General features: G+C 42.3%; 1 protein-coding gene across 1 annotated transcript in view; it reads right to left on the bottom strand.

Annotated features, from left to right (window-relative positions):
• The window catches only part of ARHGEF38 (Rho guanine nucleotide exchange factor 38), a 185,246-nt gene extending 159,701 nt beyond the window's left edge, over positions 1–25,545 (bottom strand). The window contains exon 1 of the mRNA XM_073639497.1: positions 25,045–25,545. Coding sequence (XP_073495598.1) covers positions 25,045–25,246 — 202 coding nt within the window. The 5' untranslated portion in view covers positions 25,247–25,545. The remainder of the gene's footprint in view (positions 1–25,044) is intronic.
• Positions 25,546–25,885: the final 340 nt, after the last annotated feature.

The following is a 25,885-nucleotide window of genomic DNA, read 5'->3' as shown; positions in this document are numbered from 1 at the left end:
GTTTTGCAGTTCCACGGTACAAACCTCTGTATTATCCACTTTTGGGCCATTTGTATCTAAAAAAAACAGTTTGAGTGTGTCGCTCACTGTTCAGCCGCAAATATATATATATTTTAAAAAGCCTGGTATACACTAGTAAATTATTACTGTGGTTTTGATATTCCACGGTAAAACATCTCTATTATCCTGTTTTTGGCATTTTTTACTGTATAAAAATAATAATAGTGTCTCCCTGATTTTTCAGACACAAATATATCTGTTGAAAATAGTCTGGTGTAGGCCAGAGAGACAAAAGTGTGCTTTTGCTGTTCCACGGTAAAAAATCTCTATTATCCTGCTTTTTGCATTTTTTGCTGTAAAAAAAAAAAAAATAGTGTCTCCCTGATTTTTCAGACACAAATATATCTGTTGAAAATAGTCTGGTGTAGGACCGAGAAATACAAGTGTGGTTTTGCAGTTCCACGGTACAAACCTCTGTATTATCCACTTCTGGGCCATTTGTATCTAAAAAAAACAGTTTGAGTGTGTCGCTCACTGTTCAGCCGCAAATATATATATATTTTAAAAAGCTTGGTATACACCAGTAAATTATTACTGTGGTTTTGATGTTCCACGGTAAAACATCTCTATTATCCTGGTTTTGGCATTTTTTGCTGTATAAAAATAATAATAGTGTCTCCCTGATTTTTCAGACACAAATATATCTGTTGAAAACAGTCTGGTGTAGGCCAGAGAGACAGAAGTGTGCTTTTGCTGTTCCACGGTAAAAAATCTCTATTATCCTGCTTTTTGCATTTTTTGCTGTAAAAAAAAAAAATAGTGTCTCCCTGATTTTTCAGACACAAATATATCTGTTGAAAATAGTCTGGTGTAGGCCCGAGAAATACAAGTGTGGTTTTGCAGTTCCACGGTACAAACCTCTGTATTATCCACTTTTGGGCCATTTGTATCTAAAAAAAACAGTTTGAGTGTGTCGCTCACTGTTCAGCCGCAAATATATATATATTTTAAAAAGCCTGGTATACACTAGTAAATTATTACTGTGGTTTTGATGTTCCACGGTAAAACATCTCTATTATCCTGTTTTTGGCATTTTTTACTGTATAAAAATAATAATAGTGTCTCCCTGATTTTTCAGACACAAATATATCTGTTGAAAATAGTCTGGTGTAGGCCAGAGAGACAAAAGTGTGCTTTTGCTGTTCCACGGTAAAAAATCTCTATTATCCTGCTTTTTGCATTTTTTGCTGTAAAAAAAAAAAAAAATAGTAAAATAGTGTCTCCCTGATTTTTCAGACACAAATATATCTGTTGAAAATAGTCTGGTGTAGGACCGAGAAATACAAGTGTGGTTTTGCAGTTCCACGGTTCAAACCTCTGTATTATCCACTTCTGGGCCATTTGTATCTAAAAAAAACAGTTTGAGTGTGTCGCTCACTGTTCAGCCGCAAATATATATATATTTTAAAAAGCTTGGTATACACCAGTAAATTATTACTGTGGTTTTGATGTTCCACGGTAAAACATCTCTATTATCCTGGTTTTGGCATTTTTTGCTGTATAAAAATAATAATAGTGTCTCCCTGATTTTTCAGACACAAATATATCTGTTGAAAATAGTCTGGTGTAGGCCAGAGAGACAGAAGTGTGCTTTTGCTGTTCCACGGTAAAAAATCTCTATTATCCTGCTTTTTGCATTTTTTGCTGTAAAAAAAAAAAAAATAGTGTCTCCCTGATTTTTCAGACACAAATATATCTGTTGAAAATAGTCTGGTGTAGGCCCGAGAAATACAAGTGTGGTTTTGCAGTTCCACGGTACAAACCTCTGTATTATCCACTTTTGGGCCATTTGTATCTAAAAAAAACTGTTTGAGTGTGTCGCTCACTGTTCAGCTGCAAATATATATATATTTTAAAAAGCCTGGTATACACCAGTAAATTATTACTGTGGTTTTGATGTTCCACGGTAAAACATCTCTATTATCCTGTTTTTGGCATTTTTTGCTGTATAAAAATAATAATAGTGTCTCCCTGATTTTTCAGACACAAATATATCTGTTGAAAATAGTCTGGTGTAGGCCAGAGAGACAGAAGTGTGCTTTTGCTGTTCCACGGTAAAAAATCTCTTATTATCCTGCTTTTTGCATTTTTTGCTGTAAAAGAAAAAAAAATAGTGTCTCCCTGATTTTTCAGACACAAATATATCTGTTGAAAATAGTCTGGTGTAGGCCCGAGAAATACAAGTGTGGTTTTGCAGTTCCACGGTACAAACCTCTGTATTATCCACTTTTGGGCCATTTGTATCTAAAAAAAACAGTTTGAGTGTGTCGCTCACTGTTCAGCCGCAAATATATATATATTTTAAAAAGCCTGGTATACACTAGTAAATTATTACTGTGGTTTTGATGTTCCACGGTAAAACATCTCTATTATCCTGTTTTTGGCATTTTTTACTGTATAAAAATAATAATAGTGTCTCCCTGATTTTTCAGACACAAATATATCTGTTGAAAATAGTCTGGTGTAGGCCAGAGAGACAAAAGTGTGCTTTTGCTGTTCCACGGTAAAAAATCTCTATTATCCTGCTTTTTGCATTTTTTGCTGTAAAAAAAAAAAAAATAGTGTCTCCCTGATTTTTCAGACACAAATATATCTGTTGAAAATAGTCTGGTGTTGGACCGAGAAATACAAGTGTGGTTTTGCAGTTCCACGGTACAAACCTCTGTATTATCCACTTCTGGGCCATTTGTATCTAAAAAAAACAGTTTGAGTGTGTCGCTCACTGTTCAGCCGCAAATATATATATATTTTAAAAAGCTTGGTATACACCAGTAAATTATTACTGTGGTTTTGATGTTCCACGGTAAAACATCTCTATTATCCTGGTTTTGGCATTTTTTGCTGTATAAAAATAATAATAGTGTCTCCCTGATTTTTCAGACACAAATATATCTGTTGAAAATAGTCTGGTGTAGGCCAGAGAGACAGAAGTGTGCTTTTGCTGTTCCACGGTAAAAAATCTCTATTATCCTGCTTTTTGCATTTTTTGCTGTAAAAAAAAAAAAATAGTGTCTCCCTGATTTTTCAGACACAAATATATCTGTTGAAAATAGTCTGGTGTAGGCCCGAGAAATACAAGTGTGGTTTTGCAGTTCCACGGTACAAACCTCTGTATTATCCACTTTTGGGCCATTTGTATCTAAAAAAAACTGTTTGAGTGTGTCGCTCACTGTTCAGCTGCAAATATATATATATTTTAAAAAGCCTGGTATACACCAGTAAATTATTACTGTGGTTTTGATGTTCCACGGTAAAACATCTCTATTATCCTGTTTTTGGCATTTTTTGCTGTATAAAAATAATAATAGTGTCTCCCTGATTTTTCAGACACAAATATATCTGTTGAAAATAGTCTGGTGTAGGCCAGAGAGACAGAAGTGTGCTTTTGCTGTTCCACGGTAAAAAATCTCTTATTATCCTGCTTTTTGCATTTTTTGCTGTAAAAGAAAAAAAAATAGTGTCTCCCTGATTTTTCAGACACAAATATATCTGTTGAAAATAGTCTGGTGTAGGCCAGAGAGACAAAAGTGTGCTTTTGCTGTTCCACGGTAAAAAATCTCTATTATCCTGCTTTTTGCATTTTTTGCTGTAAAAAAAAAAAAAAATAGTAAAATAGTGTCTCCCTGATTTTTCAGACACAAATATATCTGTTGAAAATAGTCTGGTGTAGGACCGAGAAATACAAGTGTGGTTTTGCAGTTCCACGGTTCAAACCTCTGTATTATCCACTTCTGGGCCATTTGTATCTAAAAAAAACAGTTTGAGTGTGTCGCTCACTGTTCAGCCGCAAATATATATATATTTTAAAAAGCTTGGTATACACCAGTAAATTATTACTGTGGTTTTGATGTTCCACGGTAAAACATCTCTATTATCCTGGTTTTGGCATTTTTTGCTGTATAAAAATAATAATAGTGTCTCCCTGATTTTTCAGACACAAATATATCTGTTGAAAATAGTCTGGTGTAGGCCAGAGAGACAGAAGTGTGCTTTTGCTGTTCCACGGTAAAAAATCTCTATTATCCTGCTTTTTGCATTTTTTGCTGTAAAAAAAAAAAAAATAGTGTCTCCCTGATTTTTCAGACACAAATATATCTGTTGAAAATAGTCTGGTGTAGGCCCGAGAAATACAAGTGTGGTTTTGCAGTTCCACGGTACAAACCTCTGTATTATCCACTTTTGGGCCATTTGTATCTAAAAAAAACTGTTTGAGTGTGTCGCTCACTGTTCAGCTGCAAATATATATATATTTTAAAAAGCCTGGTATACACCAGTAAATTATTACTGTGGTTTTGATGTTCCACGGTAAAACATCTCTATTATCCTGTTTTTGGCATTTTTTGCTGTATAAAAATAATAATAGTGTCTCCCTGATTTTTCAGACACAAATATATCTGTTGAAAATAGTCTGGTGTAGGCCAGAGAGACAGAAGTGTGCTTTTGCTGTTCCACGGTAAAAAATCTCTTATTATCCTGCTTTTTGCATTTTTTGCTGTAAAAGAAAAAAAAATAGTGTCTCCCTGATTTTTCAGACACAAATATATCTGTTGAAAATAGTCTGGTGTAGGCCCGAGAAATACAAGTGTGGTTTTGCAGTTCCACGGTACAAACCTCTGTATTATCCACTTTTGGGCCATTTGTATCTAAAAAAAACAGTTTGAGTGTGTCGCTCACTGTTCAGCCGCAAATATATATATATTTTAAAAAGCCTGGTATACACTAGTAAATTATTACTGTGGTTTTGATGTTCCACGGTAAAACATCTCTATTATCCTGTTTTTGGCATTTTTTACTGTATAAAAATAATAATAGTGTCTCCCTGATTTTTCAGACACAAATATATCTGTTGAAAATAGTCTGGTGTAGGCCAGAGAGACAAAAGTGTGCTTTTGCTGTTCCACGGTAAAAAATCTCTATTATCCTGCTTTTTGCATTTTTTGCTGTAAAAAAAAAAAAAATAGTGTCTCCCTGATTTTTCAGACACAAATATATCTGTTGAAAATAGTCTGGTGTTGGACCGAGAAATACAAGTGTGGTTTTGCAGTTCCACGGTACAAACCTCTGTATTATCCACTTCTGGGCCATTTGTATCTAAAAAAAACAGTTTGAGTGTGTCGCTCACTGTTCAGCCGCAAATATATATATATTTTAAAAAGCTTGGTATACACCAGTAAATTATTACTGTGGTTTTGATGTTCCACGGTAAAACATCTCTATTATCCTGGTTTTGGCATTTTTTGCTGTATAAAAATAATAATAGTGTCTCCCTGATTTTTCAGACACAAATATATCTGTTGAAAATAGTCTGGTGTAGGCCAGAGAGACAGAAGTGTGCTTTTGCTGTTCCACGGTAAAAAATCTCTATTATCCTGCTTTTTGCATTTTTTGCTGTAAAAAAAAAAAAATAGTGTCTCCCTGATTTTTCAGACACAAATATATCTGTTGAAAATAGTCTGGTGTAGGCCCGAGAAATACAAGTGTGGTTTTGCAGTTCCACGGTACAAACCTCTGTATTATCCACTTTTGGGCCATTTGTATCTAAAAAAAACTGTTTGAGTGTGTCGCTCACTGTTCAGCTGCAAATATATATATATTTTAAAAAGCCTGGTATACACCAGTAAATTATTACTGTGGTTTTGATGTTCCACGGTAAAACATCTCTATTATCCTGTTTTTGGCATTTTTTGCTGTATAAAAATAATAATAGTGTCTCCCTGATTTTTCAGACACAAATATATCTGTTGAAAATAGTCTGGTGTAGGCCAGAGAGACAGAAGTGTGCTTTTGCTGTTCCACGGTAAAAAATCTCTTATTATCCTGCTTTTTGCATTTTTTGCTGTAAAAGAAAAAAAAATAGTGTCTCCCTGATTTTTCAGACACAAATATATCTGTTGAAAATAGTCTGGTGTAGGCCCGAGAAATACAAGTGTGGTTTTGCAGTTCCACGGTACAAACCTCTGTATTATCCACTTTTGGGCCATTTGTATCTAAAAAAAACAGTTTGAGTGTGTCGCTCACTGTTCAGCCGCAAATATATATATATTTTAAAAAGCCTGGTATACACTAGTAAATTATTACTGTGGTTTTGATGTTCCACGGTAAAACATCTCTATTATCCTGTTTTTGGCATTTTTTACTGTATAAAAATAATAATAGTGTCTCCCTGATTTTTCAGACACAAATATATCTGTTGAAAATAGTCTGGTGTAGGCCAGAGAGACAAAAGTGTGCTTTTGCTGTTCCACGGTAAAAAATCTCTATTATCCTGCTTTTTGCATTTTTTGCTGTAAAAAAAAAAAAAATAGTGTCTCCCTGATTTTTCAGACACAAATATATCTGTTGAAAATAGTCTGGTGTAGGACCAAGAAATACAAGTGTGGTTTTGCAGTTCCACGGTACAAACCTCTGTATTATCCACTTCTGGGCCATTTGTATCTAAAAAAAACAGTTTGAGTGTGTCGCTCACTGTTCAGCCGCAAATATATATATATTTTAAAAAGCTTGGTATACACCAGTAAATTATTACTGTGGTTTTGATGTTCCACGGTAAAACATCTCTATTATCCTGGTTTTGGCATTTTTTGCTGTATAAAAATAATAATAGTGTCTCCCTGATTTTTCAGACACAAATATATCTGTTGAAAATAGTCTGGTGTAGGCCAGAGAGACAGAAGTGTGCTTTTGCTGTTCCACGGTAAAAAATCTCTATTATCCTGCTTTTTGCATTTTTTGCTGTAAAAAAAAAAAAAATAGTGTCTCCCTGATTTTTCAGACACAAATATATCTGTTGAAAATAGTCTGGTGTAGGCCCGAGAAATACAAGTGTGGTTTTGCAGTTCCACGGTACAAACCTCTGTATTATCCACTTTTGGGCCATTTGTATCTAAAAAAAACTGTTTGAGTGTGTCGCTCACTGTTCAGCTGCAAATATATATATATTTTAAAAAGCCTGGTATACACCAGTAAATTATTACTGTGGTTTTGATGTTCCACGGTAAAACATCTCTATTATCCTGTTTTTGGCATTTTTTGCTGTATAAAAATAATAATAGTGTCTCCCTGATTTTTCAGACACAAATATATCTGTTGAAAATAGTCTGGTGTAGGCCAGAGAGACAGAAGTGTGCTTTTGCTGTTCCACGGTAAAAAATCTCTTATTATCCTGCTTTTTGCATTTTTTGCTGTAAAAAAAAAAAAAAAAAATAGTGTCTCCCTGATTTTTCAGACACAAATATATCTGTTGAAAATAGTCTGGTGTAGGCCAGAGAGACAGAAGTGTGCTTTTGCTGTTCCACGGTAAAAAATCTCTATTATCCTGCTTTTTGCATTTTTTGCTGTAAAAAAAAAAAAAATAGTGTCTCCCTGATTTTTCAGACACAAATATATCTGTTGAAAATAGTCTGGTGTAGGCCCGAGAAATACAAGTGTGGTTTTGCAGTTCCACGGTACAAACCTCTGTATTATCCACTTTTGGGCCATTTGTATCTAAAAAAAACAGTTTGAGTGTGTCGCTCACTGTTCAGCCGCAAATATATATATATTTTAAAAAGCCTGGTATACACCAGTAAATTATAACTGTGGTTTTGCTGTTCCACGGTAAAAAATCTCTATTATTCAGGTTTTGGTAGTTTTTTCCGTAAAGAAAAACAGTAGTGTCTCCTGACTGTTGTGACACAAAAATATATCTGTTGAAAATAGTCTTGTGTAGGCCCGACATCCCAGTGTGGTTTCGCAGTTCCACGGGTCAAATCGCTGTACTATCCAGTTTTGGGCCTTTGGTATCTAAAAAAAAGCAGTTTGAGTGTGTCGCTCACTTTTCAGCCGCAAATATCTCTATTTAAAAAAGTGTGGTATACCCCAGTAAACAATAACTGTGGTTTTCCTCTTCCACGGTTCTAATCTACTCTTTATTACCCTTTTTCCATTGATAGTGCAAGTGTAAGCTATTTTACTTCATTTACAATGGGCAAGGCGCGTGGCAAGGGACGTGGAAGTGGACGTTCTGGTGATGGTTCGTGCAGAGGACGGGGCCGTGGCCAAGGTGAAAATGTGCCACAACCAACAGCCACATCTTCTCGCTCCCACTTCTTGACCGAATTACTAGGGAAGCACAGAACAACACCAGTATTGAGAACTGATCAGTGTGAACAGGTTATTAATTGGATAGCAGACAATACTTCCAGTTACCTGGGCATCACCACCTCCGGTCTGTCTTCCACACGGTCAACTCTTAGTAGCCGTGAGTCTCGACCGCATACTCCTCCTCACCCTGATGCTCCTTCCTCCCACCATGCCGAGTGTCGTCAGACAGCAAGTGATCCCACACTTGGAGACTCTGAAGAGCTGTTCACTGGTCCATTTCCATATTTGGGCCCCTCGCCTGATACGCTTGAAGTGGTGGAAGAGGAGATCCCATGCTGCGATGCCCAAATATTTGAACAGCCATGGCCACAGGAAGTCGACGTTGGCAATCTGTCACAAGAGGTGGACGATGACGAGACACAATTGCCAGGAAGTGAGTAGGAGGATCGTGGTGCGCAAGTGGAAGAGGAGGAGGTGGTGGATGATCTAGTAACTGACCCAACGTGGAAGGAGGACATGCAGAGTGAGGCCAGCAGCACACAGGGGGAGGGAGGCAGAGTACCCCAACAGGCAGAAAGAAGCAGTGTGGTGGCCGCAGACAGAAGGCAGGCAACCGTTCCCCATAACACCAACACGAGGGACGTTGCCAGTACAAGCGGTAGGTCTTCCAGAGTCTGGAATTTTTTTAAAGACTCTGCTGATAACCCCAAAAAGGCCATATGTTCCACCTGCCATGCCAGCATCAGCAGGGGTGACAAAACTACCAGCCTGACCACCACCAGAATGATCAGGCACATGGCAGCAAAGCACCCGACTTTGTGGGGCGAAACCCAGGGTCCACGACCAGTGTCAGCGGGTGTCACCACTGCTTCTTCCACTGTTGTGCGTGCAATAGAACCCCCTGTTGTGTGTGCAAGGCAATCCCCTGTCCATACTGCATGTAAAGATGCCCCCTCCTCTCAGTCTTCACTTGTTATGGCAGTTTCTCAAGAAACAGCATCAACGTACACGTCCACGTCCCACCGCAGCGTTCAATTGTCCATATCCCAGACCTTTGAACGAAAGCGGAAATTCGCAGCTAACGCCCCACAGGCCACAGTCCTAAATTCGCACATTTCACGACTGCTTGCATTGGAAATGCTGCCTTTTAGGCTGGTGGAGACGGTATCCTTCCGCAATCTTATGGCGGTGACCGTCCCTCGGTACTCGGTCCCCAGCCGACACTATTTTGCCCGGTGTGCCATCCCCGCACTACACAAGCACGTGTCCCAAAGCATCTGACGTGCCCTCAGCAACACAGTTACTGGGAGAGTCCACCTGACAACGGACACGTGGACAAGTGCTTGTGGCCAGGGATGGTACATCTCTCTGACGGCACACTGGGTAAACATAGTGGAAGCCGGGACCCAGTCGGACCTTGGGACGGAACACATCCTCCCCACACCGAGGATTGCGGGCCCTATGTCAGTCAGAGTTGCCCCCACAGTGTACAGCTCCTGCGCATCCTCCTCCTCCTCCTCCTCCTCATGTTCAGCCTCCATCTCAGATATCACCACATCAGTTACAAGCTGAAAGCATTGCAGTACTGCCTCCGCCAAGCGGCAACAGGCTGAGCTGAAACTCATAAGCTTAGGTGATAAACCTCACACTGCTTGTGAGTTGTGGACAGCTGTGAAAGAGCAGGCAGATCTGTGGCTGAGACCGCTGAACCTACATCCCGGCATGGTCGTGTGTGACAATGGCCGTAACCTGGTGGCGGCTCTGAGGCGAGGTGAGATCACACACGTACCATGCCTGGCTCATGTGCTTAACCTCATGGTTCAGCGGTTTCTTAAATCGTACCCCGAGTTGCCAGATCTGCTCGTGAAAGTACGCCGCCTGTCAGCTAATTTTCGCAAGTCGGCTACAGCTTCCGCCGCCCTTGCTGTGTTGCAGCAGCGTTTGCAGCTTCCGGCACACCGACTGGTGTGTGATGTCCCCACACGTTGGAACTCTACCCTCCACATGTTGCAAAGGATTTGTGAGCAGAAGAGAGCAGTTGTGGAGTACCAGCTACAACAAGGCCGTCGATATTCAGGTCAGACTCCACACATAAGACCTCAGGAGTGGACCTGGATGTCTGACATATGTACCATCCTGACAAACTTTGAGTAGGCCACCAAGATGGTGAGTGGCGATGACGCCATCATTAGTGTCAGCATCCCACTTGTCTGTCTTTTGCAACGCTCTCTGCAGAGAATTAAAAGAGGAGGCATTGCAGCCAGAGTATGATGAGATGGATCAAGAAGCCGTAGCGGGCGATTACACACAGCCCAGCCTCATCTCATCCCAACGTGCATTGGGGGACAATGAGGGAGAGGAGGAGGAGGAGGAGGAAGAACAGGAGCTGCTATCATGCGTTGTAGACGGTAGTACCTGTACAAGTGTCATACCGTCGGTTCAGCGTGGGTGGCCTGAGGACAGGGGGGAGGAGGAAGAGGAGGAGGAGAGCATGGTCAGTCGTCATCTTGGTGAGGACACGGAAATCTTGCCCGTTACCAGTCTGGCACGCATGGCTGACTTTATGTTACGCTGCCTTAACCGTGACCCTCGCGTTGTCAAAATGTTGGGTGACAGTCATTACTGGTTGGTGACACTTGTAGACCCCCGCTACAAGGAGAACTTTCACTCTCTTATTCCTGAGGTGGAGAGGTCTACAAAAATGGGGCAATACCAGAAGGCCCTTGCTGCAGAACTCTTAAAAAAATTCCCATCTGAACACGCTAGCGGCAGAGGTCACAGTTCGTTGCCCAACCAAGGCGTACAGGCGAGAGAGATGCAACTCCAATCCAGCAGAGGCAGGGGAACACTGTCAACATTCTGGGACAGTTTTCTGACACCCGCCCAGCTTACAGGCCCTGAGGCGCGGGGTACTCTCACAAGGAGTGGAAAGTTTCAAAAGATGGTGAGGGAGTACCTTGCCGATCGTACCAGCGTCCTCCGTGATTCCTCTGTGCCTTTTAATTATTGGGTATCCAAGCTGGACACTTGGAATGAACTCGCTCTGTACGCCTTGGAGGTCCTGGCCTGCCCTGCCGCTAGCGTGTTATCGCAGCGTGTTTTTAGTGCCGCTGGGGGAATTATAACTGATAAGCGCACTCACCTGTCAACTGACAATGCTGACAAGCTGACCCTTATCAAAATGAACAAGGGCTGGATTGGGCCAGACTTCTCATCACCACCAAATGACAGCAGAGTAACATAAAGTCAAATCCACTGTGTTATTTCGGGAGGTGTATTCACTTGCACCGCTTCACACCCACACATGGGTATACGCTTCCTCGTTTCGGCTGTTTAATCTTCTTCTCCTTATCCTCAGCCTCCACCACCACTATACCTCCAGGGTGCCAGCATTGCAAGTTCCTCCGTCCTAATTTTTGGCAGCTTTTGCTGGGAAAGCATAAGCAAATATCATGGGACACCCACTCCCCAATAATGGGACTTATGTTTGTAATATGCTGTACTGCATGGCTCTTGTAAGGGGCATTGCAAGTTGCCCCGTCCTAATTTTTGGCAGCTTTTGCTGGGAAAGCATAAGCAAATACTTTGGGAGACCCACTCCCCAATAATGGGACTTATGTTTGTAATATGCTGTACTGCATGGCTCTTGTAAGGGGCATTGCAAGTTGCTCCGTCCTAATTTTTGGCAGCTTTTGCTGGGAAAGCATAAGCAAATACTATGGGAGACCCACTCCCCAATAATGGGACTTATGTTTGTAATATGCTGTACTGCATGGCTCTTGTAAGGGGCATTGCAAGTTGCTCAGTCCTAATTTTTGGCAGCTTTTGCTGGGAAAGCATAAGCAAATACTATGGGAGACCCACTCCCCAATAATGGGACTTATGTTTGTAATATGCTGTACTGCATGGCTCTTGTAAGGGGCATTGCAAGTTGCTCCGTCCTAATTTTTGGCAGCTTTTGCTTGCAAGGCATAAGCAAATACTATGGGACACCCACTCCCCAATAATGGGACTTATGTTTGTAATATCCTGTACTGCATGTGACGCGCCCCCTGGGCAGTGTGTACACGTGTGTGGGATACCCGGTGCCGGGTCTCTGGGGTCTGTAGTCTCCGTGGCGGTGACCCGGTCCCGTGGCTCAGGCTGGTCAAACCAGTGGCAATCTTTCTTAGGTTTTGAGGTTAATTGTCTGACTGCGCCACCCGTGGATTGCGGTCAGGGAGTACCACCGCTGCGAGGCAGACCGCTGAGGCTGGTGTTGTGTGCGCAGCATAAAATGGGATAACTCACCTCGGGAGGAGTATAGCCTCAGGGCAGTGAGTGTGGATGATGGGGGTGATGGTGCACGAGCGCAGCAGGAGTGACTCAGAGTCTTTGCAGTGCAGTTCAGGGTCTTTACTGATGATTATAAGGTAGACCCTCCCAGGAGTACTGGCTAGCATAAGAGGCCTGGTCAGTCTGTGAGCAAGCAGGAGTTCCCCTGGCCAGGTGGAGTTGTAGGCCTCCCCGTCTGTCTGCACTCTTCCTGGCTACCTTGCTGTAAGCGGGTAGAAGTAGCCCACGTCCCTGAGTGTACCGTGTAGTGCTCACCCGTATGGCTGGTGACTTGGGGCCTTCTGTTAGCCTCCGCTCCACGACGGCGGTACTGGTCCCTTGCTTGTGACTGAGCCTCCGTGCTTCTATGGCCAGAGGACCTGAAATCCCGTGCCGGCTTGTTTCTGCTGCTGGATATATAAGTCCTCACAGCTTCGGACTCCTGTGTCCGGTTCCTATTGTCTTCTGCCAGGGCGAGCTCTGCTCAGCTTCCAGAACCTCGTCTTTAGCTCCTACAGAGCTCCTTGCTGTTACTTTCCCTTGCTCTCACTCTGACTCTGACTGTTCTCTGTTCTCTGACTCACTCAACCCCACCCCAGATCCAGTTTATAAGGGCAGAATTCTCCCCTCCCAGGACTGGGGCAGGAGGATGTTGCATGTTTAAGGGATCCTGACCAGGAAACCTCCCACTTGCTCTCCGACGTAATCTCTATTACTGTGGTGACCAGACCCCTGGGGTGCCACACATGGCTCTTGTAAGGGGCATTGCAGTACCTCATAATTTTTGGAAAGCATTCCATTCACTGCTTAGGCCAACAGTGCACAGGAGACCCAGTTGCTATAAATGGAAAAAAAGGTTTAGTTAACGCCCTCTGACCTCCATGTCATTTCCAAGGGGCATTGGAGTGCCTTGAAATTTTTGGTAGGCATTGCACTCACTGTATGCCCTATAATTGTGTAGCCAAACCACTCCTTTTGTTACAGAAACATATCCTACAAGACATATCTGGTTGACTGGCCTGATATTGATGTGAATGGTCCCTGTTCCTCCTGCTCTTTCTCCTTTGCCACTACCTCATCCATCATTTATCACCTCAAGCTTTGTTTTAACGGGAGTCATAGAACTTGGATAGTAGCAGGAAAACATCCAGCAATCCTCGGAGGAGGTAGGATATGCGCCAAAACGCTGACCTCCTCAGGCCTAGCCGCTACTACATACATGCGCTTGCATTACAACAAAACAAAGCAGATGCTAACTTCTATCATCCTCATCATGCTCCTCACCTTGGCACTCTCAACTCCCCTGATGGAGAAGCCAGGGCCCACCGGAGGAGTCTGATAATCCGGTGGGCTCGGCCAATGCTGCCCTAAAGCAGGCCAGGCTAAGAAAAGTGTGGGAAAGGTTACCGGTACAAATAGGGGTGGCTGGGGACTGAGTATGGACACCCGGCCACCCCCTGGAGGCTGGGGAGCAAGAGTGGACACCCGCCCACCAGGCGGCTGGGGACTGAGTATGGATACCAGGCCGCCGACACAGCCATGGCGTGGTGGCCAGATTCCGCCTCCACATGCCTAAAAGGCCCAATTTAAAGTGCAAGCAAGCAAGCAGTATGGTATTGCAGCCTGGGGGTGGGTGGGTGGCAGGCTGCATACTTGCGCTTGCATTGCAAGGAATGGGAGAGGTACAATTGAACACTGCCCTGGGACAAGGACTTGAATGGGGATAGTTGCAAGTCTGCAACGACAGGTGCAAGGTGGGAGGCATCTTCGCATGTACCATGAACAGGGGTTTGGCATGCACACACTACAGCGGAATAGGCTCTCCTTCCCACTAAATGCACTGGGGAGGGCACAGGTAATGTTTTGGTATACGCGCTTAATCTTATGTATAAGGCACACCAGGACAAATAGGGGCGGCTGGGGACTGAGTATGGATACCTCGCTGCTGAAGCAGCCATGAGGTAGTGGCCAGCTTCGGCCTCCTCTAAACTAAAAGGCCCCATTTCAAGTGCAAGCTAGCAGTATGAATTGCAGTCTGGGGGTGGGTGGGTGGCAGGCTGCACACTTACACTTGCATTAAAAGAAAACATAGCAGATGCTAACTTCTGTTATCATCATCATGCTCCTCACCTTGGCACTCTCAACTCCACCGATGGAGAAGTCAGGGCCCACCGGAGGAGTCTGGTTCTCTGGTGGGCTTGTCCAATGCTGCCTAAAGCAGGCCGGGCTAAGAAAAGTGTGTGGGGGGATGTTCCAAGGAGAAATGGGGGCGGCTGGGGACCGTTTATGGACACCCGACTGCCCCCAGGCGGCTGGGGACCGTGTGGACACTCGGCCGCGGGGCGGCTGGGGACTGAGTATGGACACCCGGCCGCCGGGCGGCTGGGGACTGAGTATGGATTCCAGGCCGCCAACACAGCCATGACGTGGTGGCCAGATTCCGCCTCCACATGGCTAAAAGGCCCAATTTCAAGTTCAAGCAAGCAAGCAGTATGGTATTGCAGCCTGGGGGTGGGTGGGTGGCAGGCTGCATACTTGCGCTTGTATTGCAAGGAATGGGGGAGGTACAATTGAACACTGCCCTGGGACTAGAACTTGCATGGGGATAGTTGTAAGTCTGCATCTTCTGATGCGGCAAGGATCACTTATGATGGGCACACTTTTAGACAGTGACCTGGGAGTCAGAGATGCTTCCAGGGGTCTTCCCCATGCTGTTCCCATGTCTTTTCAGCGCTTTATGCATGTGTCACACAGCACATAGCCAGATAAGGTTGTAAAATGTTAAAATGACATTTCCCGGTGAATGCATTTGTCATAGTTGAAAGCAATACAAAAGTGCAAAAACGCATAAAAAATGCTACTTGTGAACATAGCCGAAGGTGTGGAGGAGTATTTTTGTTTTTGGTCATTTATTTTAACTTATACACAAGTCTTTTCCCTGGAAAGGATGTTCCTTAACATATTTGACAGGAAAAAAGTTTCACTTTCGTTTTATTGTGAGCCTGTAAAAGTGGCTTAATACCTCTGACCACGTTGTTGACAGCAGTGACCTGGGGGTCAGAAATGCTTCCTGGGGCGATCCCCATGCTGTCCCCATGTCATTTGAGCACTGTCACTATCGTTTTGGGCACTTGTTAGGCTTTTAAAAGACTGCCGGGGGTGCCACCGCAAAAATGCTCGAGTCTCCCATAGACTAACATTGGGCTCGTTGCTCGGGTCGAGCACCCGAGTATCACGGTGAGCTCGGCCCGAGCTTCGAGCACCCGAGCATTTTAGTGCTCGCTCAACACTAGTTACTATACAATTTACAGAAAAAGCTGGGGTGTGGGCGGATTTATATACAGCTGAACAACTGCGCTCTGATAGATCTGCAGCAGAGAAAACTGTGACTTTATCATAACTGCTGCACCTAGTAAATAAGTGGTACATAGCTGGAATCAGGGTTTCTGTCCCTACCTCATGCTGCTGTTAGATTACATAGCAAATACCTGCTGAAAGATTCTCTTCAAGTCTCTGCGGGTTAACCCATCATCAAACTGTTATTCGAGATGGTTCACAAGTGACTCTCTCACCTACATCTATGTGCTGCTTCAGACCTGCCATTACCTTTTCATCTGTCGTCCTAGTCCTGTGGTTTCCGTCATGTCCAGCTTCACTTGTTTATCAGCCGCCCACCATGACCAGTTTTCCAGGTCCTACTGCTTCCTATGCCTTCCAGCCAATGCTCTGGGTCCGTGTGTCCTCCCTGACCTGTGGCTTCATGAATCCACCTCACCAGGTGATCCGACAAATATGTAATAGTAATGTGCATGTGTGCGGTGGTAGGTGGATCTCGATATCAGTAATGTGTCTTAAACTGCAACTCTGGCCCTTGTAAAGTGGATGTTGGAATATTTTGGCTGCTGTGGGCAATATCCCTTGCACTATCTATAATTGCACTGTTTTCCCATGGTAAAGTACTTGTAATTATGGTAAAAGTTATACTTCTATTACAGCTGGTCGGGAATGATACATTGGTGACAGAAATCTGATCTATCATCCCTTATCTAAGCAGTTGGAGGAAGTTTCATACTTCCATTGTTGGCCTGTTGAGCTAGTTTCCAGAGTCAGAGGCGCTCTCTTGTCACCGTGTGTTACGTCCTCTCCTTGGATCTGTTACTAAGCAAGAAAGAGTCTTGTCTTGAGCTATGCGCCGAGCAGTGACACACACCATGAGCCGGTGTCTTAGGGCGCGGAAGGTTTATTGCACTCTGCTACATACAGCTCACAGCCTGGAGCAATGAATCTCAACCATTGTGTCAGTGAGACTCTCATCACAACTAGGAACCCACTGTCACCGAAATAATAATCAGTCACTGTGACATATATACAACTCTCCCACAGTCGTGTATATGACAAGAAGGAGCGCAGCGCCTCTCCTCAATCTTTATCATCAACTGTAACCAAAATTACAATAAGTCCCCTCCGCAAGATCCATATTGTACGTTTGGTAACCAAACATAACAAAACATTTGCAAACTACCCAAAAGTTAAAGGGGTTGATTAATGATGCTTTAGATATTACACTTGCAGATTGAGAGTGATTGAATGGGTTAAAGGATTTGAGAACACCCCAAAATCAGTTATCTGGGGTGCAGCAGTGTAAATGCTCATCGATCATTATACAACTTTGGCAGAAAAAAAGGGACTCTGGCCAATCTAGACAAACCTGTTACGATATGTTCACACATTGCCTATTTTCTGTTCCTCGTACAGTGCTAAGTAGATGAGATTTCAGCAAAGCCCTTTTACACATTGAGGATATTTTTCTGCATGTAAACTGACTTTCTTGTAGATTATTAAATCCACCGCATGTCAATTCTTTGCGCGGATCCAGCAAAGCGTTCACCCTTTACAATAATAAGAATACAATTTGGAATAAAATCTGCAGCACAATCTGCATGGAATGTTTTTTTTCTGCAAATTTTTTTTAGATATTCCGTGGAAAAATCTGCATCAAACATTCAACATTTAAAGGGGTTGTCCAGTCATAAGTCGCAAGTCAGCAGTCTCTCATTGCGTGCACTGCGAAGATTCTCGGGTGCAGGGATATGCGATTTGCATCCATGCAGTTACATGCAGACTAGACATGCATAGTCTCACTCGATGCAAGTGTATTGAGTAAGGCCAAACATGTCTAGTAGGAATGTGGATGCAAATCGCATACTTGCGCCAGAGAATCCTCACAGTGCGCAGTGCAGATTCACAAGTCTGCAGTCTACATAGAGTGACTGCAGACTTGTACCCAAGGCTGGGCAACCCCTTTAAATATAGAATACATTCCGCACTAAGAATTAAAATGCTCAGGATTTTAAAAATCTGCACTTTGTTAATTTCTGCACAGAAATTTTCAGCAAGTAGATGACATTTGTTGGAATCTCATCTACAATGCATAATTTTTGCACGCAAATATGTGAGAAAAATCTGTAACAAATATGCTACATGTGAACTTATCCCAAGGTGAGTTTCCACGTAGTGAAAACACAGCGGAATTTCTGTTTCATATGTTCTTTAGGAAAATCTGCTGCATTTTACAGTGCCAGCATTGCATGAGAATTTAAGAAATATCATGCACATACTGTAAAAAATATCAGCAGCACAGACTGCAAATCTGCTACTGATGTAGGTGCATCTTGCCTGTGCCTTTCTTTACAGTAATATCTGCAGATGTAAATGCCACCGCAGATGTTGCTGGAGATCTGAAGTGGAGATGTAACTTAGGAATTTACTCTTAAAAGGTATGGTCACAAGTTGAATTTTTGCTTCAGATTTATGACTTCATCTAGGGGTCAGCCACAGATGAAGCAATGAAAGTGAAACGCATGGTAGGAGAGTAGAGGTGGCTGAACAGTAAGGGTTTTTTTGTGATAATAATTGTGATTTATCCCCTGATGATGTCTGTTATACTTGCACTATACATTTTACTAGGGACTATTATTCAAGGTCTATTAGTACATTGTGATATGTTTAAGGGCCATTGACATTTATTTATATACTATAGGGAAAATTCATTAAAGTGTTTATCCCAGAATTCTGGCATAAAACACCTTAGTGAGTCACAATATATTGGGTCAACCTCAAAAATATTGCAACTTTTGTAATTTCACGCCAGTCCCGGCCAGCTATGTCAGAGGATGGGCATAGCACGGGTGGGTCAGGGAATGGCTAAACCCGCCAAACTAAGTCATGATAAGTTAAGCCACATTAGTGCCATAACTAGCACCAGAACTGTACTCTAGTCCCTGAAATGTACGTCAGAAATGTACTGCCTGACTGGAGTATATTTCTGCTGGAGGTGCAAGGCACTTGTAAGATGTACTTAATTCATAAAGCAGTGTGTGCATTTTAATGAATTAGGTGCACCTTACTACAGCGGCCCCATTCATTTAGACCGGCGTGCACATCACCTCTCCTCTTAATGAATCGGGGCCTATTTGTTTGTACTATACCCTCTCTATGCAAATAGCCTAAATTCCATCTTTTCATCTGGATTTTTTTCTGACACTGCCTTTTGGGTCTCTGATTTATATGCAATTTTTTTATTATCTTATTATCTGTCTTGTTATTTTAAAGTAATAAAGTCATGATTTTATTATTACTGTAAGTCTTGCACTTATCCAGTTTTCTATGTATTTTCTTTGTTTTCCGTAATCGTTCAAACAGCCTTCACATTTGGCTACTTGTTTGACTAGTGCTCTATTGGCACAAGTTCAGCCATTAAAGTATATGGGCTGCTTGGCGTATAACTTGGGAGATCTTCCTGCATATAAACTGAATATACACTGTGTTCCAAATTATTATGCAAAAAGTGTTTAGGAGTGATAAGGTAAGAATTTTTTTGTTTGTCAGTTAAACTCATTGATGGTGATGTGTGTCAGGGCTCTTTATATCACTGTAAGCAATTGCAGACACCTGTGCTAATTAGTTTGGCAGGTGTGTCCAATGAAAGGCAAGACTACTTAAGAAGGCTGTCCCACATTATTAAGCAGCCTACATTTTCTGCCAAAATGGGAAAGAAAAAGGATGTGTCGGCTGCTCAGAAGCAACAAATTGTGGAGTGTTTAGGTCAAGGCATGACTACAATCAACATTGCCAAGACACTTCATCGTGACACGATCAAGAAGTATGTAGCTGATTCACAGTACACACGTGTGCGTGCTGATAAGGGAAAATTGAGGACTCTTTCCTACAGGCAATTACGTAAGGTTAAAAGAGCAGCGGCAAAAAAGCCCTGTCATAGCAGCAGACAAGTTTTTGAAGCTGCTGGTGCCTCCAACGTCCCCCGAACAACAAGATGCAGGTTCCTTCAGAGGTTTGCAGCTGTGCATAAGCCATCCTGTCGACCTCGTCTATCCACTGTACACAAGCAGAAACGTCTCCAGTGGGCCAAACAATACATGAAGACAGACTTCAAAACTGTTTTGTTCACCGATGAGTGCCGTGCAACGCTCGATGGTCCAGATGGATGGAGTGGAGGATGGCTGGTTGATGGACACCCCATACAAACACGGCTACGGCGCCAACAAGGAGGAGGTGGATAATGTTTTGGGCTGGAATCATGGGGAGAGAGATTGTTGGCCCTTTTAGGATCCCTGAAGGGGTAAAGATGAACTCCATAATGTATGTTGAGTTTCTCAAACAGCACTTCCTTCCATGGTTCAAGAAGAAGAACCGTGCATTAAGCAGCAAGATCATTTTCATGCATGATAATGCACCGTCTCATGCTGCACATAACACATCTGCCTCTCTGGCTGCTATGGGCATAAAAGGGGACAAACTTATGGTGTGGCCCCCATGCTCCCCTGACCTCAACCCCAATGAGAACCTCTGGAGCATCATCAAAAGGAGTGTCTATGATAGCGGGAGGCAGTTCACATCTAAGCAACAGCTCTGGGAGGGTATTCTGTCCTCATGCAAAACAATTGAAGCAGAAACCATCCAAAACCTGACAAATTTAATGGACGAGAGAGTTCAGAAGCTCCTTTCGAACAAGGGGTCCTATGTGCAAATGTAACATCACCTAGAATAAAGTTTTGAGTTGAAAACTGTTTGATTTCAGTTTGTAATAACCTGCTAATGCTTATAATTTCAAAAATGACCATTTTTTTGTTCTTTATTCAAATGAAAAGGTTGAAAACTCTGCTGTGCATAATAATTTGGAACATGCATTTTGAGCGCAGTTTGAGTGTTTTATTTTTTAAAAAATATACTGTTATCATAGGCAGTTTGTACAAAAACCTTTCAGTTGTACTCTAATAGTTATTTGACTGGAAAATTACAATGACTGCAATTCATATAGGTAATTTGGGAAAATCTGAGAAAATATTATTTGCATAATAATTTGGAACACAGTGTACATCACAAATATGTTATGAAATTAACTTTGGAATTCCATTAACTGCATTGCAGCAGCAATGTTAAAGTGCATCATATAATTGCTGCGGAAAAATGTGTAAAAGCCGACAGCTCCCCTTACCAATAATAGGGCCTCCAGCAGACAGACCCCTGGTGATCAGCTCATGGGACAACCCTTTTAATGAAAAAGCATTTTTACCATAAAGTAAGGAATTCTGCTACTGGAAGCAGAATGTTTATAACATGCTATACAACTAATCATGTTTACAACTAATATAGTAATAGTTTAATATTGTATAAGTAGAATCAAAAGATTAAGCTAAAGTGCATACCATACTCTGCTAACTGGCATGTTGTAAGCTTGTAATATAGAAGATCATTAATGAGCACTTCTAGCCGCAACTCATCAAGCATCGCCAGACACAGCATTCTTAGAGGGATGTTCTCAATGTTCTCAAGATGTTCAGTCATGGCCGAAAATGTTGGCACCCTTGAAATTGTACCAGAAAATGAAGTATGTGTCCCAGAAAATTATTGCAATTACACATGTTTTGTTATACACATGTTTATTTCTTTTGTGTGTATTGGAACAACACAAAAAACTGAGAGAAAAAATTGGACATACAGGTGCTTCTCACAAAATTATAATCATCAAAAAGTAAAAACAGTGAAACTCATATATCATTGCAAACAGAGTGATCTATTTCAAGTGTTTATTTCTGTTAATGTTGATGATTATGGCTTACAGCCAATGAAAACACAAAAGTCATTATCTCAGTAAATTAGAATACTTTATAACAACAGCTTGAAAAATGATTTTAAAATCCGAAATGTTGTCTTACTGAAATGTATGTTCAGTAAATGCACTCAATACTTGGTGTAGGCTCCTTTTGCATCAATTACTGCATCAATGCGGGGTGGCATGGAGGCGATCAGCCTGTGGCACTGCTGAGGTGTTATGGAAGCCCAGGTTGCTTTGATAGCAGCCTTCAGCTCATCTGCATTGTTGGGTCTAGTGTCTCTCATCTTCCTCTTGACAATTCTCTATGGGGTTAAGGTCAGGTTAGTTTGCTGGCGAATCAAGCACAGTGATACAGTTGTTTTTAAACCAGGTATTGGTACTTTTGGCAGTGTGGACAGGTGCCAAGTCCTGCTGGAGGGTGAAATTTCCATCTCCAAAAAGCTTGTCGGCAGAGGGAAGCATGAAGTGCTCTAAAATTTCCTGGTAGATGGCTGCGCTGACTTTGGTCTTGATAAAACACAGTGGACCTACACCAGCAGATGACATGGCTCCCCAAACCATAACTGATTGCGGAAACTTCACACTGGACCTCAAGCAGCTTGGATTGTGGCCTCTCCACTCTTCCTCCAGACTCTGGGACCTTGATTTCCAAATGAAATGCAAAATTTACTTTCATCTGAAAACAACACCTTGGACCACTGAGCAACAGTCCAGGTCTTTTTCTGCTTGGCCCAGGTAAGATGCTTCTGGCGTTGTCTATCTGTCATGAGTGGCTTGACACAAGGAATGCGGCACTTGTAGCCCATGTCCTGGATACGTCTGTGTGTGGTGGCTCTTGAAGCAATGACTCCAGCAGCAGTCCACTCCTTGTGAATCTCCCCCAAATGTTTGAATGCACTTTTCTTAACAATCCTTTCAAGGCTGCAGTTATCCCGGTTGCTTGTGCACCTTTTTCCTTCCACTCAACTTTCCATTAATATGCTTGGATACAGCACTCTGTGAACAGCCAGCTTCTTTAGCAATGACCTTTTGTGGCTTACCCCCCTTGTGGAGTGTGTGAATGACTGCCTTCAGGACATTTGTCAAGTTAGCAGTCTTCCCCATGGTTGTGGAGCCTACTGAAACAGACTAAGGGACCTTTTTAAACGCTTCGGAAGCCTTTGCAGGTGTTTTTTGTTAATTATTCTAATTTACTGAGATAATGACTTTTGTGTTTTCATTAGCTGTAAGCCATAATCATCAACATTAACATAAATAAACACTTGAAATAGATCATTCTGTTTGTAATGACTCTATATAATATATGAGTTTCACTTTTTGAATTGAAGAACTGAAATAAATTTACTTTTTGATGATATTCTAATATTGTGAGAAGCACCTGTAATTTCATACAAAACCCCCAAAATGGGCCAGACAAAATTGTTGGCACCTTTCTAAAATTGTGGGTAAACAACTTTGTTTCAAGTTTGTGATGCTCATTCAAACTCACCTGTGGCAAGTAACAGGTGTGGGCAATATGAAAATCACACGTGAAACCAGATAAAAAGGGGAGAAGTTGATTCAACCATTGCATTGTGTGTCTGTGTGTGCCACATTAAGCACAGAGAATAGAAAGAGGAGGAGAGAACTGTCTGAGAACTTGAGAACCAAAATTGATGAACAATATCAATAATCTCAAGATTACAAGTCCATCTCCAGAGATCTTGATGTTCATTTGTCCATGGTGCGCAACATAATCAAGAAGATTACAATCCATTGCACTGTAGCTAATTTCCCTGGATGCATGTTTGCATCATTGGTCCAAAGTGAGCACTCCCTCAAACTGCTAGCAATGGCAACTTTGCCTATGCAGCATAGGAGAAGCGCAGGAGCACTGAAGCTTCAGAGTGGCACAAGCAGGCATAATGCCTTCTAGTGGCACGGCCTCCCTGCCTAGGCAACCGGCCACTCTAAGACTGCTGTACACTATTGCATTAAAGATTCCTTCATTTCTGAGAACGGAGAGGATCTTTAAAAAGAGATACTTTGCAAAGTTGCTTGATTTTACAAGGACTTAGCAATTTTATCCATTTCTGAACATGTGACAACCCCTTTAAGCATTACATATAACTGTAAGAAGTCTGTAATTAATACGATTTGGTTACACCATCAATATTGCATTACCTGCTTGTAAAGATTAATTATTTCAAGCAAAATAAAAGTAGGCAAACAGCAAAGTGAAAAAATCAAGAGGCTGTAGATATTCAACACAATGGCTTGAGACACAAAAGTTTGGCCACCCCTGCTGAGTGCATTCCAACTACAGACAGGCACATCCATCCATCCTCTCTGCAGTCATGGATGTTTGGATAATGCATTGTAACACATTTATCAAACCAACATGGCTGACTCCTATGTGGTTTATAGTCCTAGGAAATTAAGAATGCAACATATTTATCCTCGCTTTAAATATTAGTTGCATGCAATGGTCCATCATTCAAATTAAATCACTAAATAGTTAATCTATCCGTTCTACGCATTTACAGAAGGAGCAGAGCTGACTTCATCATTCATTATTTGTGGATCGAGATAAGTCAAGATAATGCAGCAGGTGTACCTGCAATAAAGCAATGATGTCGCCACAGATATGGGACAAACATCAGCAAGTGCAGAAATACAGGAGATTTCTCATGAGCCTTTACTTTCTTAAGATAAATACATTGAGAAGCATAAGGCAGCTTTCACACTACGTTTTGTAGTGTCTAATTGACGTGCGCAAAGAAATAGCTCTTAGCATATATATGTCATATGTATACATCTGAGGTCAAAATGGTATTCTTTCGACCCCATCTTGCTGGTATATTTTGGTACACTTTTTTTTTATCTGTATGGACTACCAGTGTATGCATCCAGTAAAAAATATATATCCAGTGGAAGACTCTTATAATGGATGCCAAGGTATGCAATAGTGGCATCTGTCGGAGGTATACTTATAATGCATGCCACTGTATGCAATAGTGGCATCTGTCGGAGGTATACTTATAATGGATGCCAAGGTATGCAATAGTGGCATCTGTCGGAGGTATACTTATAATGGATGCCACTGTATGCAATAGTGGCATCTGTCGGAGGTATACTTATAATGGATGCCACTGTATGCAATAGTGGCATCTGTCGGAGGTATACTTATAATGGATGCCACTGTATGCAATAGTGGCATCTGTCTGAGGTATACTTATAATGGATGCCAAGGTATGCAATAGTGGCATCTGTTGAGTTATACTTAATATGGATGCCAATGTATGCGATAGCGGCATCTGTCGGAGGTATACTTAGAATGGATGCCAATGTATGCATACTTCGGGAAGTCCTCCTGACGTATACCTCCATGAGCATTTTTTCACATCAAATCGTATCCCCTCTGTATTAAGTAAAGAGTCGGAGAATTTTGCAGCACATTGTGTCACCCTTACCTTTAAGCTTCTGGTTGTACTCCGTCCTGTCAGATTGAGTCCTGCGCAATGTGCCTGTATTTCCAAGGTCCTCATTCACAACATGTTCCACAATTGTATCCGTTTTCCGCCTCTCTAACATATACAGCCTGCTCTTCAGAAAAGTCAAGTTCTTCTTCTTGAACCCCCCGCCGTCTTTCCCATTGGGGTCCTTGGTGTCCATGGTCACTCATGTACCATGCACAGTTCCAGCATGCAGCAATGGAATGAGTCAGCGCTGCCGGAGATCAGCTGTACCAGTGCTAGTAACCTGTGTGAAGCAGACACCTGTACAGCGCACAGCTCCACCCCAATGAAGTCATGTTGCTGTCTACCTGAGGGCTTGTCACCTGAGAGCCTCACACTACTAGCAGGCAAAGTAGCCCTGCCTGCTTCCTATCCTGGCAAAACTTAACCTCCTAAGGCAGAGGTGTGTGCTGTCTTCGCTTAACTCCTTCATGCTATAATGAAGTCTGGGATGATTAGCATTACTTGGCCTTAGAGCTCTGGGGGGAGTCCAACCTCTGCATTCATTGCTTTCATTGTCCTTCCTCTATTGTGCCAGCTATTCAGTCCAAACACAGAAGCAGCTTCTTCAGAATGCATGCTAATATAGGGACACTTATTACACCCCAGGAGAGGGATTCATTTATATTATTTATGTCTACAGCCTATTACGAGAGTTCTTCACTTGTGCATTATATGGTAATACAGGTATCTGCACCTTGCTAGGTAATGAGAACCTTATCTCTTGTAACTTACTCCAATTTCCTTTACTGATGAAAGGATTGCTAAGTAGTAAAGCTAACAAACCAAGCCCTGT

The sequence above is a fragment of the Phyllobates terribilis genome, unplaced genomic scaffold (assembly GCF_046119375.1).
Source record: "Phyllobates terribilis strain yellow unplaced genomic scaffold, ASM4611937v1 Scaffold_1__5_contigs__length_1240528914, whole genome shotgun sequence".
NCBI classification, from domain to species: Eukaryota; Metazoa; Chordata; class Amphibia; order Anura; family Dendrobatidae; genus Phyllobates; species Phyllobates terribilis.
This window is presented reverse-complemented; position numbering and strand designations above follow the sequence as displayed.